We start from the raw sequence: 14574 nt of genomic DNA on the forward strand, positions 1-14574 counted from the left end.
TTTTGTGTTTGGGCATGAGAGCACTGCGTATGTGTGGCAAATGGACTCTAACATTTGCCAAAATTTCACATATCGAAAGCCAAAAATTAGGGACATTTATATCTCTCTTGTAAACACATGCACCCCCACATAAAGTTATTTTGTTATTTGAAAAGTTATTTGATAGACAGTATGCAAGGAGAGGACAGGAAAGTACAGGGTGGAAACTGGAGAGAGGGTGACTGCATCGGAAGATCGAACTCGGGTCGTCGATTGCACATCTGCACTGTATGTCATAAACCGTTGGCTCTGACTTCACCCCCACTTTTAATTGAACCCCTGAACTATAGTTATGTTTTGTTCTGCAGCTTTAAATATTCTAAAGTAACTTAACTCAGTGAGAAATGCTTATCATTCATCATCGCTTCTTTATATTTTATTGTGTGCTGCAATAATAACTTCTTTAATGAGAGCAATCGTCAGCGAGAGAAAGAGCCTGCTCATTTGAAGCAATATCTTTCATTGCTCTTTCCTACACGAATGTGATTTTTTTTTATTTGCCGCAGTTCTGTAATAATAAAATGAATCTCTATCTCCACCCACTTCTGGCATTGAATCTGTCTTATATAATTGAGAGCTTATGTAACTGCTCCTGAAGTCTGCTCAGCATTTAGCAAGCCTGATTTAGGAGATCAAGATTGCACCTAATTCATCCAAAGGAGCTCCAAATTACGTCAGACACTGACGCTATTGGTGCAATTCCCTTGATGTTTGGTGATCTTAAAGGGATAGTTCACCCAAAATGAACATTTTTTACTTACCCTTATTGAAAAGGAAATGTGAGCAACTCTTTGTTACGCATAAATAATACATTTGAGTTCTCAAGCTGCAAAAAAGTACCCAAAAAGTCCTTAAAAGTGTACTGTCTAGTGAATATCTTATTTTGTAATTGTTTTCCTCACTTAAAGTTAAAGCCGCCTCTTGGTCCATGCTGTCATTAGCATTTCTGGCTAGCAAATCGGTTTCTTTAACGTGTACATGTTTCATGGATCTTCTTGCAGTTCTGAACCTAAAGATGGCATTTAACATATACACCATGCCCATACAGTATGTCCAAATTTGACAAAACAGAGCGTCATAATTCATCAATAGCTTATAACAAATATTGAACGTGCTCAATAAAACAGTTTTTCCGAAGGCTTTGCGAGGAGGCTTGCTGAACAGTCAGGCGGAGGTGGGCATTAATTCAATCTGTTGTCTGATGGGGTTCATCTGCTTAAAGAGCAGCCTGTTATGATGACACACGAGCCTCCCACGATAACAATGCTGTCATACAGCCTGAATTTGCGTGGTCTTAGTGTCTTACTTCTCTCCCTCCACACACATTTACACACGCACACCCACATAAACATGCACATATGGGTGTAGGATGGCTTTATGTGAACTTGTGCCTTCGCGCGGTGTGACGTTTTCCATTCCTACCCCTGCACACCCCCTACTGGTTACACACACATGCAGGTGGGTGGGACTCCACAGGGTGTTGAGATAGGTTTGATGGCATGTAAGGTGGCATCATGGTGAATCCTTGCTGTGTGTCGTTACCTTTCTCTCACTCTCTTTCTATTGAGGGAGACAACTAATCTGGCTCCCATCACATGGTACCAACAGGATTAACCAGCCTACTTAATAAGTCTGACCTTTAACCCTGAAATAATGCTTTGAGAAACAGGGAGAGAGAAGTTTGAACTGTTTGTTGTGTGTGGTTGTACTTTTAAAGGCATGTTTGTTTGTTTTTTGTTTTGGTAGTGGGCACATGACATAAACCTCTTGTGTGTGTGTTGCCTTGGTTATTCCAATGCTAGACTTTCAGCACCAAGGACAGCATCAATGGTTAAGGTTATATACATGAACTAAAAGCCAAAAAACTCCAGCTTTGATTATTTGGGGTTTTAAACACAGGTGTAATTGTAAGTAAAATTATTATTTGAGATTTTGAACATGATAAACGTTTCATTTTAATGATCACACAGTATTCTTTTGCAACTGTATAACCCCAGCTATTTCGCTCTGCCTCGGGTACATTCAAAATTTATTGTAGACACTTCTGTTTCTCTCTGAAACATCTGTGAGAGTGACAAAAATAGGACATCACAGTTTTTTTTTTGGCTTGCTGAATTAGCAGAGCTGTGGGTGAGAACAAGATGGAGCATCTATACTGCAGAAGAGCACTGCTTTATGAAGATTGTATTTCAGTTTTTGTACTGTGATGCAAAGAGACATTTCATTTGGTTCAAAAGAATCCCACAGGATTCTTTTCTGGAATTTTTTTCTTCATGTATTTCTTATTTTTCTGGCATTGCTTATTGTTGAAAAGCTGTTATAAAATGGAATTGTTCACCCAAAAATGAAGTCATTATTTACTCACCCTCAAGTTGTTCCAAACCTGTAAAAAAACACAAAGAAAAATATTTTCAGGAATTTTTGTAATCAGTTTTGTAGCAAAAAAAGGTTTGGTTATAAACCAGTTTAAATTAATTTATTTTGCTGAACACAAATAAAGAAATTTGTGCATTGTTTGTTATCGAGCCGTTTTGGAGCACCTTCAACTTCCATAGTATTTTTCCTACTATAGAAGTCAATGGTGCTACAAAACTGCTTGATTACAAAAATCCTGAAAATATATTATTTTGTGTTTTATTCAGGTTTGAAAAAAAAACTTGAGAGTGAGTAAATAATGACATAAATAATTACTTTTTCCATGTTTTTAAGTGTTATAATTGGGTCCCTGGTGCTTCTATCAACCTAGAAAATGTGAAAAATATCATCCCAATAACTTAGTTTTGGTAACCATTCTCTGGAAGCATGTGAAAAAATAGGTCATTGAAATTAGGCTACCCCTGTGATGTCAGAAGGGGATAATACCGCCCCTTAATCTGCACTATCCAGTTGTAGAGATCAACTTATTTGCATTTTAAAGGACCTAAAAAGTGGCAATTTTAACATGCTATTATACATTATCTATATGGAATTTTAGAGCTAATACTTCACATATGTACTATGGGGACATCAAAGATTTATTTGACATTTTAAAAAAGTCTGCTGAAATGTCCCCTTTAAGTAAAAAAGATGTCAGTGATGCTCCGAAAATCTTCTTTTGTGTTCAGTAGAACAAATATATGTATACAGGTTTTATACAGAATTTGTGGGTGAACTATTTCTTTAGAAAGGGATTGACTTAGATTTATGCTATGTTTGTTTGAAACGAAAATAAAATCTAGTTCATCGTATTATTTCATAGAGTAATGCACAGAGGTATAATTGTCATAACATTATGTTCTGTAAGTAAACAGCGCCGCCTAGTGGTGGTTATATCACTGCCTCTATCATTTGGATAGGCCACAGTGTCCATTATTAAGGTGCAAAACATGTCTTTCAAAGATGAATATAGAAATGAACACTCTTTTTTTATAGTCATATTTACAATTAATATACAGCAACAGAATGTATAATGTCTTATGTTAAATTACGGCTCCACAAAATAACACGAGACAAAGTTGTCACGCGCTGTCCTACATTATCCTCTAGATGGCGCAATTGTAGCATAACTAAACATGAACCAAGACTTTACCCTGAGGCTAGTGTTCAATTTATCTGTAAAAGACAGTTTTTATTTAACCGTGCACCTTGCTCTTTAATTTTAAGTAAAATTATGACGATAATTTCAGCTCTTCAAATCAAAACTCTGTATGAACGGGGAATTTTCTCTTATATTTTCTGTCTCAGGTTCATGTTTTGTTCTTACATTATGTTTTTCCTTATGTGTAATTCATTAATTATTTTATACACAGGCATGTGAAACCAAAAGCCATTTTGTGTGCGGTCTTTTCTCTAAATGAAGCTGCTATTCTGAAATGATCTGTGTGTTATAAGCGTTTGATCTTTGAACACTCCCTCAGTTTATTGTGTCAGCTCATTTACTTTCTCTTATCTGCTTAAAGAGACCGAGTACTTGTGAACATGGTCGTTGTATAACTAGCCTTGTTTTGCAGTTCTTTGCGACATCAAAGCTAGTTTTTGCTCTGGGAGGCAGCTGTCTCCGTCAGTCGGGGTGTGACGCTGATCTTTTCTCCGGTTTTTTGCTAGCTCGGTCTCTTGACTCTTTTAGAGCATCACTTTTCCCCCAGTGGACCTTCATGTTCTGACGTGGAACTGTTTTCTTTAACTGACTTTTGTTTTTGATGTTTTCAGTTGCGTTTAATGAAAATCATAAGCTATTTCCCGCTGTTTAGGATCTGAGCTTTGTTGTTTTAGACGTTCTGGCTCAAAGTAAACTTCCGGTTTGTGCTTATATCACTTGCTGATAGCCGAAAATGGGTTAAAAGGCGGGAACTGGGTGAAGCTGAGGTGGCTAGTTGCTGAAACCACGCCCGCCTGTCACTCAAGTGGCCACGCCCTTAATTATGCAGAACTTTAAGGCTTAATATAATTTAAACGGATGAGTTACAAAAAAATTCCCCCTGCCCTCGCAGTTGTCATGAAGGGCAAAATGAGCTATATAGACCAAAAACACGTTTTGTACGAGGCTGCTAAATTATTATTTTCTACTGTAAATTTGGCCATTTTAACATGGGGGTCTATGGGAATTGACTCCCTTTTGGAGCCGCCTCTAGCGGCCAGTCGATGAATTGCAGTTTAAGTCACTTCTGTATTGGCTTCATCAGAGAGATCGAAAGGTTGCCCCTCGGTTCAAACCCAGGAAACACACATAATGCTAAAAGATACATACGTTGTAATTCACTGTAAGTCGCTTTGGATAAAAAACCCAAAACACATTAGCATCAGTTAATCACTTAATAAAAAATGACATTTTAATGTCCAAAAATTTATACCAGTTCACATATCATTTCATTTCTTTAAAGGTCTAAATCAAGTAAAGGTGTATAAATCAATGATTCTGTCAATAAATAAGCTACTGTTTCTTCTCAGAAAAGGTGTTAATCCAGCATTTAAGGCTGTTATGTAAGCCCACCTCAACTTGCATTTGTTTACTTGTTTCCCTCTTGATTCATTGCCTGAACTTATAAAGCTGTGAAATGGTTTTCATAGCAGTCATCCCCTGAAGACGACCACAGAACTGATTGGAAATTATGCTTGGGTGGTAAATCTCTCTTCTTCTTGATTACAGGCAGTCAACAATAACCGCTTGGTGTTTAGTCTTCCTAAAAGTACATTAGAGATGGACTCGAAAAGCCTTCAAAACGTCTTTGAACATTAAGAATTCTATTTGTGATGATCCTCAAGGCGTTCATTAAAGGTTTAATGATCTCCGTCTTTTCAATCGCAGGTCATCTGCCTTCAAGATTTCTTCGGGGATGAGGACGTCTTCATCGCATGCGGCCCGGAGAAGTTCCGTTACCAGGATGACTTCCTGTTGGATGAAAGCGGTATGAACTCTTCAGTGGTCGCTTTCATTTTTGAGCTCTTTCAACTCTTACCTTGCACAATACCTGTCATGATCTCATCAGCAGTTGTAGCAAACTTATATATTAGTCCATTAAAATTTCATCCCACATATGTTCAGTAATAACAAAGAATTGTATTCCCCATTACGCCTACACCAGCCACGACTTTAATGGGTTCCTGCCCTCTTCACTTCAGTCAGTCAGTCAGATAGATAGCTAGATGTTTTTTGACAGATTTCCTCTCTTCATTTTTTTGTTGTTGTTGTTTTCGGGAAATGAGAATCTATGTGGCTTCCTGTCTGGCTTTCTTTCATTAATGGTGTGAGGAAATAAAGGCTGTGCTGATGTGAGCTTAGTCAAGAGCAGGCGTCCCAGTTTTCTGAAGTGTATTCAGAAGAGCTCTTTAATAAAAGAGAACTCTCTCTATTGTTGTCATGTTACAGCACGCTGAGTGTACTTCACCCTGTTATTTTCCGCTTTGACATACTGTATCTGTCTGTCTGTCCATCTGTCCGCCTTTCTGTCTATCTTACATTTACATCACAGTTATGAATTTGCAGACACTTTTATCCAAAGCGACTTAAAGTATTGCTTTTATTAGTATTTTACTATTTAGGTGTGTCCCAAATTGCACACTTATGCACTATTTTATTTATTTATTTATTTTATGCACACTGTTTATTTAATTTTTCTATTTTTCTATCCATTCATCCATCTATCGCATTGTACCCACCGAACTGCACCCACCACATCGCAGATACCGCAATGCACCGTATTCATCACAACACACCGTGTCTACCTATCGCATCTATTGCACTGCACCTATCACATAGTATAGTATAGTATATATTGCACCGCAACGAATTTATCGCATCGAATCTACCGCAATGCAGTTAATCGCACCGTACCGCAAACACCGCAACGCACCGTTTCTATCGCAACGCATAGCATCTAACGCACCACATTGTTTCTTTTGTATTGTATCGCATCGCATACATCGCTTCTATCGCACTGCATCGTATCTATCGCACCGCACAGCACTGCATCGTTTCTATCGCACTGCATCGCATACAATGCACCACATCTATTGCATCGCATCTATCGCACCGCATCCACGGCAGCATTGTTTCTATCGCACTGCACTGCATACAAGGCACCACATCTATTGCATTGCATCTATTGCATCGCATCCACGGCAGCATTGTTTCTATCGCACCGCATCGCATACAACGCACCACATCTATCGCACTGCATCAACGGCAGCATCGTATTGTTTCTTTTGCACCGCATAGCATACATCTCATATATCGCACCACATCGCATACAACGCACTGCACTGCATCTATTGCACCACATCGCATCTATCGCACAGCGTCACATCTATCGCACCGCATTCACTGCAGCACATTTAACACACAACACCTATTGCACAGCATCGTTTCTATTGCACCACATCACATCCAGCTCACAATATCTATCGCAGTTATCGCACTGCATCGCATCCATTGCACCACATTGCATCTATAGCACCTATAGCACCACCTCTATCACATTGCATCCAGCGCAATGAGCCGTACATACCACACAGTATTGCATCACACAGCAGCAACCGTAGCGTAGCGTTTATATTGAACGGCACCGAATCTACAGCATCACACCGTATCGAAACATATCAAATGCATAGCATCCATTGCAGCGCATTTATCGCATCGCATCGTATCCATAGCGCCACACCGCATCCATCGCAACGTATCGCATGTTCTGCAGTGCATCGAATCAAACGTACCGTATCGCATAATATTTATCGCACAGCATCTATCGCACGGCATCTATCGCAATGCATCGCATCTATCCCACCGCATCTAACGCATCGCATCTATCCGTCCGTATCCATCCATCCGTATCTACCATATTCATTCGTCCGTATCTACTGTATATGTCTGTCTACGGTAGTATCTATCGAATTCTGTTGGCTCTTAGCAGTGGCTTTAAATGTGAAGTTATTACAAACCAAATTTATTTAATGTCACACTGTCTGTTATTGTGAATTAGAAATAATTTGAAGAGACTTTATTATAAAGACGGCTGAGAAACACGTGAGAGCCGAGCAGAACATATGAAGCGTGCCGATGGCAAACTGCATGGAGCTAAAATGGCAGCCACTGACGTGTGATTTCCCTAAAGGAGGCATATTTAATATTAACCGAATGGCAGTTCATAACAGTACACTGAGTGCAATCTCATATTCATTTACGTGTTCCCTAGCAGTCACTTTGGATTTATCAAATTATTATTTTCAATAAAGACGATTATATAAGCGTGCATCTAGCAATTTCAAGAAGCCAGCAGGAAATTTAAATTATGTAGAGAGGTGGTTATTTGTAAGTGCTTGGGAATCAGGGGGTTAAAACTTGTGCCTGTAACTCCATGGAGACTGGGAGTGAAGTGAGTTTACTGCCCGTCAGGATCTCCTGCTCTACAGACTTTGACATTTGCTGTCATACCTGGTGTCACAGGGGTTTGCAATCTGAATCTGAATGCATTATTTACAGAGGGATACTGCAGAAGAAAAGGCGAAATGCTTGAGATTCATGATGTCAAATGTAAAGACAGAATCTGGTCTGTTTACATTTTACTTTATCCTCTGATCTGTATTTAGGATTAAGATCTTCGACAGGACTTTCTTCACGTGCCGCGCTGCCATCTTTTTAATTACGCTCAGGATTCTGAGAAAGCTGCTTTTCCCAAGAGGATAAATTTAGGATTTAAGGATTATCTTTAGATAGCTTTTAAGTTTTACCAGTAATCAAACTTTACAGTTACTTGGAAATATGATATATTTACAGTATTTAAAATTGAGATGCAATAGTAAAACCTCATGAAATTAATGTTTAATACTATTATTATTTTAATGATATTAAAAGGAAACATTTTTTCCATATATGCGACCATGTACAGTGGCACCAAAAAAGTATTTGGACACACAGGTGCATTAATCATCACATTCATGATAAAGTCACACCTGGCTTTGAAAATCAAAGTTGTTGTAAAATGCTGTGAAAACCACAAGAAAATGAATCATGTTGTGTGCAAAGGCTTTGGTTTTCTGTATGGTACAACCAGAAATCATTTGTATTACTTTTTAAAGTCGAACACACATGTACATTTATTTGAATGAAAAGTGCTTTATTTCTTATTCTTCTTTCTTTATAAATTTGATATTTGGTCTAATACATTGGACTGGCATAAGTGCTGCCTACATCCGAATGTGTCTTTCATTGCTCGACAGAATTGAAATCCACTTCCTATGGAAAAATGGGTTCTGGAAACAGAAGTTCGGCCCTTTCCGGACGCAGCAAGTCTCCCGCTGACTCAGGTAGTAATTATTTGTATGTGCGTTTATGACAAAGTAAATCTAAAAGGCCAGCTGAACAGTATCCTGTGCAGAATGAATCGGTGCACATGTGATTTCTGACTCCCCTGTAGACAATTCACTGTGCGCTGATTGAACATTTCTTAGAAAAAGATAATTAACTTTGTCTCAGCGCAGATGATAAACAAACTAATGAGAAGTCAGGGATGTGTGACAGCTCTCTGTGCAATAAACCCTCACCTGCTGTGCCTGCACCACGACAGCAATGTTTGCTGGATTATCTGCGACATTGTGCTTGGATATAGCTGATGAAAGGCCACAACTCAATGGAGAGCAGTCAAAGATGATATGATCTGAAATACTGAGGCAAGAGACCAATCCCAGCTGCAAATGCAATACAAATGTATAGTTTTTATCATGGAGAGAGAGAGAGAAGAGAGAGAGAGAGAGATGGGGGTAGTGTGACTCAATCTTGCAGATCCACCTCAACTCTTGTCCAATGAATAACATGTTTATGTGTGATCTGAATTATAAGCATTAAGCTGTTTACAGTACATTTGTGGATTTATGTGTTTTCAGGTGTATTGAAATGATCAGGTCTGTTTCTAGATGGATGCATGGATGGACAGAAAGATGGACAGATAGATAGTAAAGTGATTGTAATAATTTAGTACACCATCTAAAACAATTTTAACCGAATTGAGAATAAAAAATAGATTTGACTATAATAAAATGTTGAAAACCATGGTAAAACTATAGTACTTTGTACCGAATGCACAAAACCATTTTCTGTTGGTACAGTTTTTACTGGCATGTCTGTGTCCCATTTTTTCCCACATACATATCTTTACCTTGATTGAATGTGTGTCAGAGACTTCTAGAAGCTGGTGGTTTACATTTTTTCCCACCAGCCGTCTGTTATATGATTGGTTTAAATCGTAGCAGTTGAATCTCTATGAGTTGGCTCAGAGTTCTGGATGTGGTTGTCATGGAGATGCTGGATGAGAGAGCGCTGTGCCTTGGGAGACAATAGTGGTGCCCATATATGGGAGCCCCTTCCTGTTTGGCAGGCTTAGCGGAAGCTCAGAGAGCGTTGCTCATCAGTTCAAGTCAGGCAGTTTTTTTCTCAGCAGACATCTACAAACGTGATCTATTATAGCGTGGAATCGGTTTCACTTCAGTTTGCCAGTCAGCCATTTTTACTATGCAGACAGTTAATCTTATAAGAAACCCCAGGGTGAGGTGGAATGTGCCAGTTTGACTTATGTTTGCAAAGATTTCATTGCCCGGTCTGGTTTTCATTGCAGTATAACTGATGATGTACTTTTGTGTTTATGCACACTGTCGGATCACACTGTGTGGCTTTGAAATGGATGATGGTGTCAAAAGTTTGGAGAAACAAAACTAGACATGCAGGATATTTTAATATTTTCTTGCCAGGGCTTTCAAGGGGTGCATTAAAATTTCATGAGATTTCGAACCAATAATTCATTTAAAACTTTTAAACTAATGATGTTTAAGCACTGTGTTCAGTTTGGATGGAGTAAGGGAAGTCTTGAAAAACCAATTAGGAAATACTGGTTGCAATACTGTTTAAAGGTGCATTGTGTAACTTTTAGAAGGATCTCTTGATAGAAATGCAATATTGTATACATAACTATATTATCAGTGGTGTATAAAGACCTTACATAATGAACTGTATTATTTGTAATATCTTAGAATGAGCCGTTTTTATCTACATACACCGCGGGTTCCCTTAAGCTGCATTCAGACTAGCAGCGACTAGCAGTAGCAGAACGACCCAATCTCATTGATTTCAATGGAAGGTTGCCGACTTCCAGCAACACAAGCTACAGTGACCGTTGGCGATTGGATGCAGTGTGTCCAGTCACGCTCCAAAGTTGAGAAATGTTTAACTTTATGCATATTATGGTCAACTTTCGTTAGCGACCACCAATGAGAACGAAGCAGTGGAGTTTTCGACATCCGTCTCTCGTCAGTTACTGGAGTGGACGGTACTCATTTGTTTATGGCAACCAGATTTAGAAACGCCTCTTTTGAGAGCGACGAGCGACAATGTCGCTTATAATGTGAATGTACCTTTACATGGAAGTCGCCCTATATTTCTAATTTATATACTGGAATATACTAGTAACACTTGAAATTAAAGTAGCCCTAAACGGACAAACTGTTCTACAGAGCGTGTTTCATCTCTACGTTGTCTCATGCAGGGTTCACACCAGAAGCGGTAGAGGCGGCAAGCGCGAGTGATTTACATGTTTAGTCAATGCAAAGACGCAATTAGGCATCCTGCCGCGCGTTTTGCCCCCTCTACCACGGCTGGTCTGAATGGACCTTCAGACGGTGACATGTTTGTCCTGTGGCAGCTTTTCATTGTGTTTCGAATTTGAGGTTGGCTGCAATTCGCATTCTCACCACTAGATGCCGCTAAAAACATAACACCTTTAAGGCTGCATGAAATACATAAATGTAAACATTATATAATGTCGTAATGTAACCTGTAATGTTTGTACGTTTTGCACTTCTTATTTCAAATGATTATATCTAGAAATCGTAGGAGTAAAACGCAAAACTATCGTTATTGGTAGATTTCACTCTCGGTATCGGCACAAAGATGGTGCAACGGTGCATCCCTAGTTTCTTTTTATTTTTTGATTAGTCAATTTATTTACAAACCTTTTCCAAAATGACTATGGGATGTCTGGTTGACAATCAGCGTATATTTCTCAGAATAAATCAGATTAGTGGTTTCTAGAAACATTTAGCGGTGTTTACTTTAAGCCTTCCTGATGGGGAAAAAGCGATTGATGAAGTACGTCTCTTCACGCGGCCCTCATGCTGTTTATATAATACAGCCTGTAAGTGCTGTCAGGCTAAGTATAGCATGTTGATTTTTTGGAGAGAGTGCCCCACACACCTTTATACGCGAACACAGGCGCATAAACGCTCTTCAGCTGATGAGTTTATATAAATGGCGCTTATGTTTGTATTCAATTACAAGCTGCCTTTTGTTTTTGGCACAACAAAAACCGAAGCCCATGTCATCCTACAAATTTTTCACACTTTAAGCTGTGCGACCATGTGTAGGGCAACACATTTCGAGGGGCTTTAACAAAGACTATAGAGCTGGACAGAAAACAGGCATCTCACTGTCAGTTATAAACATCTTTGTGGGCTGACAGATATGGGTTCATTTCTGCTGCATCTGTGCTATTCACCTTGACCAACATTGGATCTTAAAGCCTCTTCAGAAAGATTTTCTCTCAAGAGCTAATGTTGAATTGCACGGATCAGCTTACTGAATTTTTATCCAGGGAAGAAATCTTTCATAATAGCACCAGCGAGTAATCTTTCATCCACTGACATCCAGGGTCTAATTCAAAGACCTCATTATACTTCCATCAACTCGCGCACATATTTGGCTGAAAAGCACGTAAATATATCATTAATCCACTAGCATGTGTTATACTGCAGGAAAACTTGTTTAAAGTTCACATTTGTCAAATTTATTTTCTAAAAGGTGCAATGTTGGACTTTTAGAAGGATATCTTGACAGAAATACGATAGAGACAATATATTTATCCAGCTACCATATGCGTTTCGAAATTGAGGGGTGAGCTGTGGACTAAGCTGTTGGTTGCAATTTGCATTTTCACTGTAAGATGCCACTATAATGTACACACAGCACCTTTAATGCACAGACAATATCACTTATGGCCGAAGTATACATGTATACGATCATTAAAATTGTCATCAGAAGAGTGCACGCACTGTACACGCAACGCGTCTGTGTACACGTACAAGTCAAATAAACTATTCTATATATATATAGTAGGCTGTGCGTTCGACCGCGTGCATACGTTCGTGTACACGTAAAAAAGTCTATACGTCGGGCTTTAAACTGCGTTTACATTAGGTTGTTTTTGTCAGAGCCGATCCTCCCTATACGCAGGCTATGCAAGCTGCATAGAGCCCCACACCACTAGGGGGCCCCCTTGTTCTTAACTTCATGCAGCGCTGCACAAACCAACTGGCGAGTGACATCATTGTGCCGCGAGAGCCATTCAAAATTATAACAAGCAGTCTGATCTCACTATACTTTAATTCCAGTTGTAAGTCCATTTATGCAGCTTGAAGCGCCTATGCGTCTTCATTCGGATACGGTGTAAAGCTATCCGTCCAGAGCAGGAAAGACAAGCGCAGTGAAGTAAAAACATTAACAACACATTAATGTTTTAAATTCCTATTTAGTCTTGACTAACCATGCAATGGATTTATAACAAACACTGCAGTCCAAATCCCTAGATTCAGTTTAAGTCCAGTGTGTTTTGTTAGAAATGCTTGTAAACATTAATAATATCAATCTTGTTTATAAAATAAACACATTTATTCATGCAAGATGTGTGACTCCTGTTAGCATTTTAAAACAATGCACATTAGGTCTAATGTTTGCATATTTACAGAATTATTTATGTCTTGTTTATAAAATAAACACATTTATTCATGCAAGATGTGTGACTCCTGTTAGCATTTTAAAACAATGCACATTAGGTCTAATGTTTGCATATTTACAGAATTATTTATGTATTTTGGTATGTTTATCTGTGGAGCCTGATCATGCCTTAGTAGATTTTCCAATTTGTTTAAAAACTGAGTTGTTTATTATAGTTTATCTGACAGCTATGTTGCTTTAATTTTATTCATAATTTTAAATTTGTTTTCCTGATGTTCTACATCTTAAAAAAAAAATAATATAGTTGGCAGTAGACCTTGTTTTCTAAGTACTAATGTAACAGATTTAAAAGGGCTTTTCAGAAAAAAATTGTCATTACGTGTTTTAGTTAACATTTTGTTTATAGCTACATTTAAGCAGAGACAATGAATGTTTTTTATGAACGTGAAGACAGGGCCCCCTCACAAAGTTGCTTAGGGCCCCCAGAAGGCCAGGATCGGCTCTGTGTTTTTTTTTAATGCATTACTTTTGCTACGGTTACACCTGGCATCCATATTACTAAAATAAATAGATACTTGTAAACGCTACAGACCCTGTACTGTTATGTTCTTAATCATCTTTTCTATACACATAATGTTGTAATGCTTGATTTCACTTGATGCATTGGTAGTCACTGATAAAAATTCCTTGTAGGTGGTTCTTTTTGCTTAGGGTGTCTTGTACTGCTGTCTCCTGGTCCGCTCCTGCCTCTGAAACCCTGTCTGGCATATCACATAGATGCTGCACCCTAAATAGAAATTTCATTAAAAATAATATCCAGTGTGAGACTGTGCTTGAATGTACTTATATGTTCTCAGTATTGAGCTCTTAGAGCCCAAGAAGAGGAAAAGAATATGGATTATGTATATATAATAATATATGTTTAATAATATATAACTTTAATATTATACTAATTTAATATTTATATCGAGTGATGAATAAAATATGGATTCTAGTACATAATCGGTTAATTTGTTCAATTCTGAAGGTTACAAAAAATTATTATAGCAATTTACATTTACAGTAATTCCTTATAAGAAAATTATATTATGCAATGTATTATAGAAAAAAACTCTCAGCATAAGTCAGTCATACTCGCACACGTAAGCTTTACTGCTACCTTTCAGCTTTTGTAAAAGTGTTAGATCAGGACAGGGGGCATGTGAGGGGACGCCGTGCCGCTTTTACAGAACATATCCTTGTTTTCAGTTATGGACAGAGGGTCAGATGCAAACAACAAACTCAAC

General features: G+C 38.3%; 1 protein-coding gene across 5 annotated transcripts in view; it reads left to right on the forward strand.

Annotated features, from left to right (window-relative positions):
• Positions 1-14574, forward strand: part of dclk1a (doublecortin-like kinase 1a) — a 41238-nt gene that overhangs the window by 9031 nt on the left and 17633 nt on the right. For 3 of the 5 annotated variants that reach the window (XM_065260420.1, XM_065260390.2, XM_065260381.2), the window contains exons 4-5: positions 5324-5423; positions 8731-8817. In XM_065260420.1, coding sequence (XP_065116492.1) covers positions 5324-5423; positions 8731-8817 — 187 coding nt within the window. The remainder of the gene's footprint in view (positions 1-5323; positions 5424-8730; positions 8818-14574) is intronic. The other 2 variants (XM_065260428.1, XM_065260401.2) reach the window with 1 other exon arrangement.

Source organism: Paramisgurnus dabryanus, chromosome 10 (assembly GCF_030506205.2).
Source record: "Paramisgurnus dabryanus chromosome 10, PD_genome_1.1, whole genome shotgun sequence".
Taxonomy (NCBI): Eukaryota; Metazoa; Chordata; class Actinopteri; order Cypriniformes; family Cobitidae; genus Paramisgurnus; species Paramisgurnus dabryanus.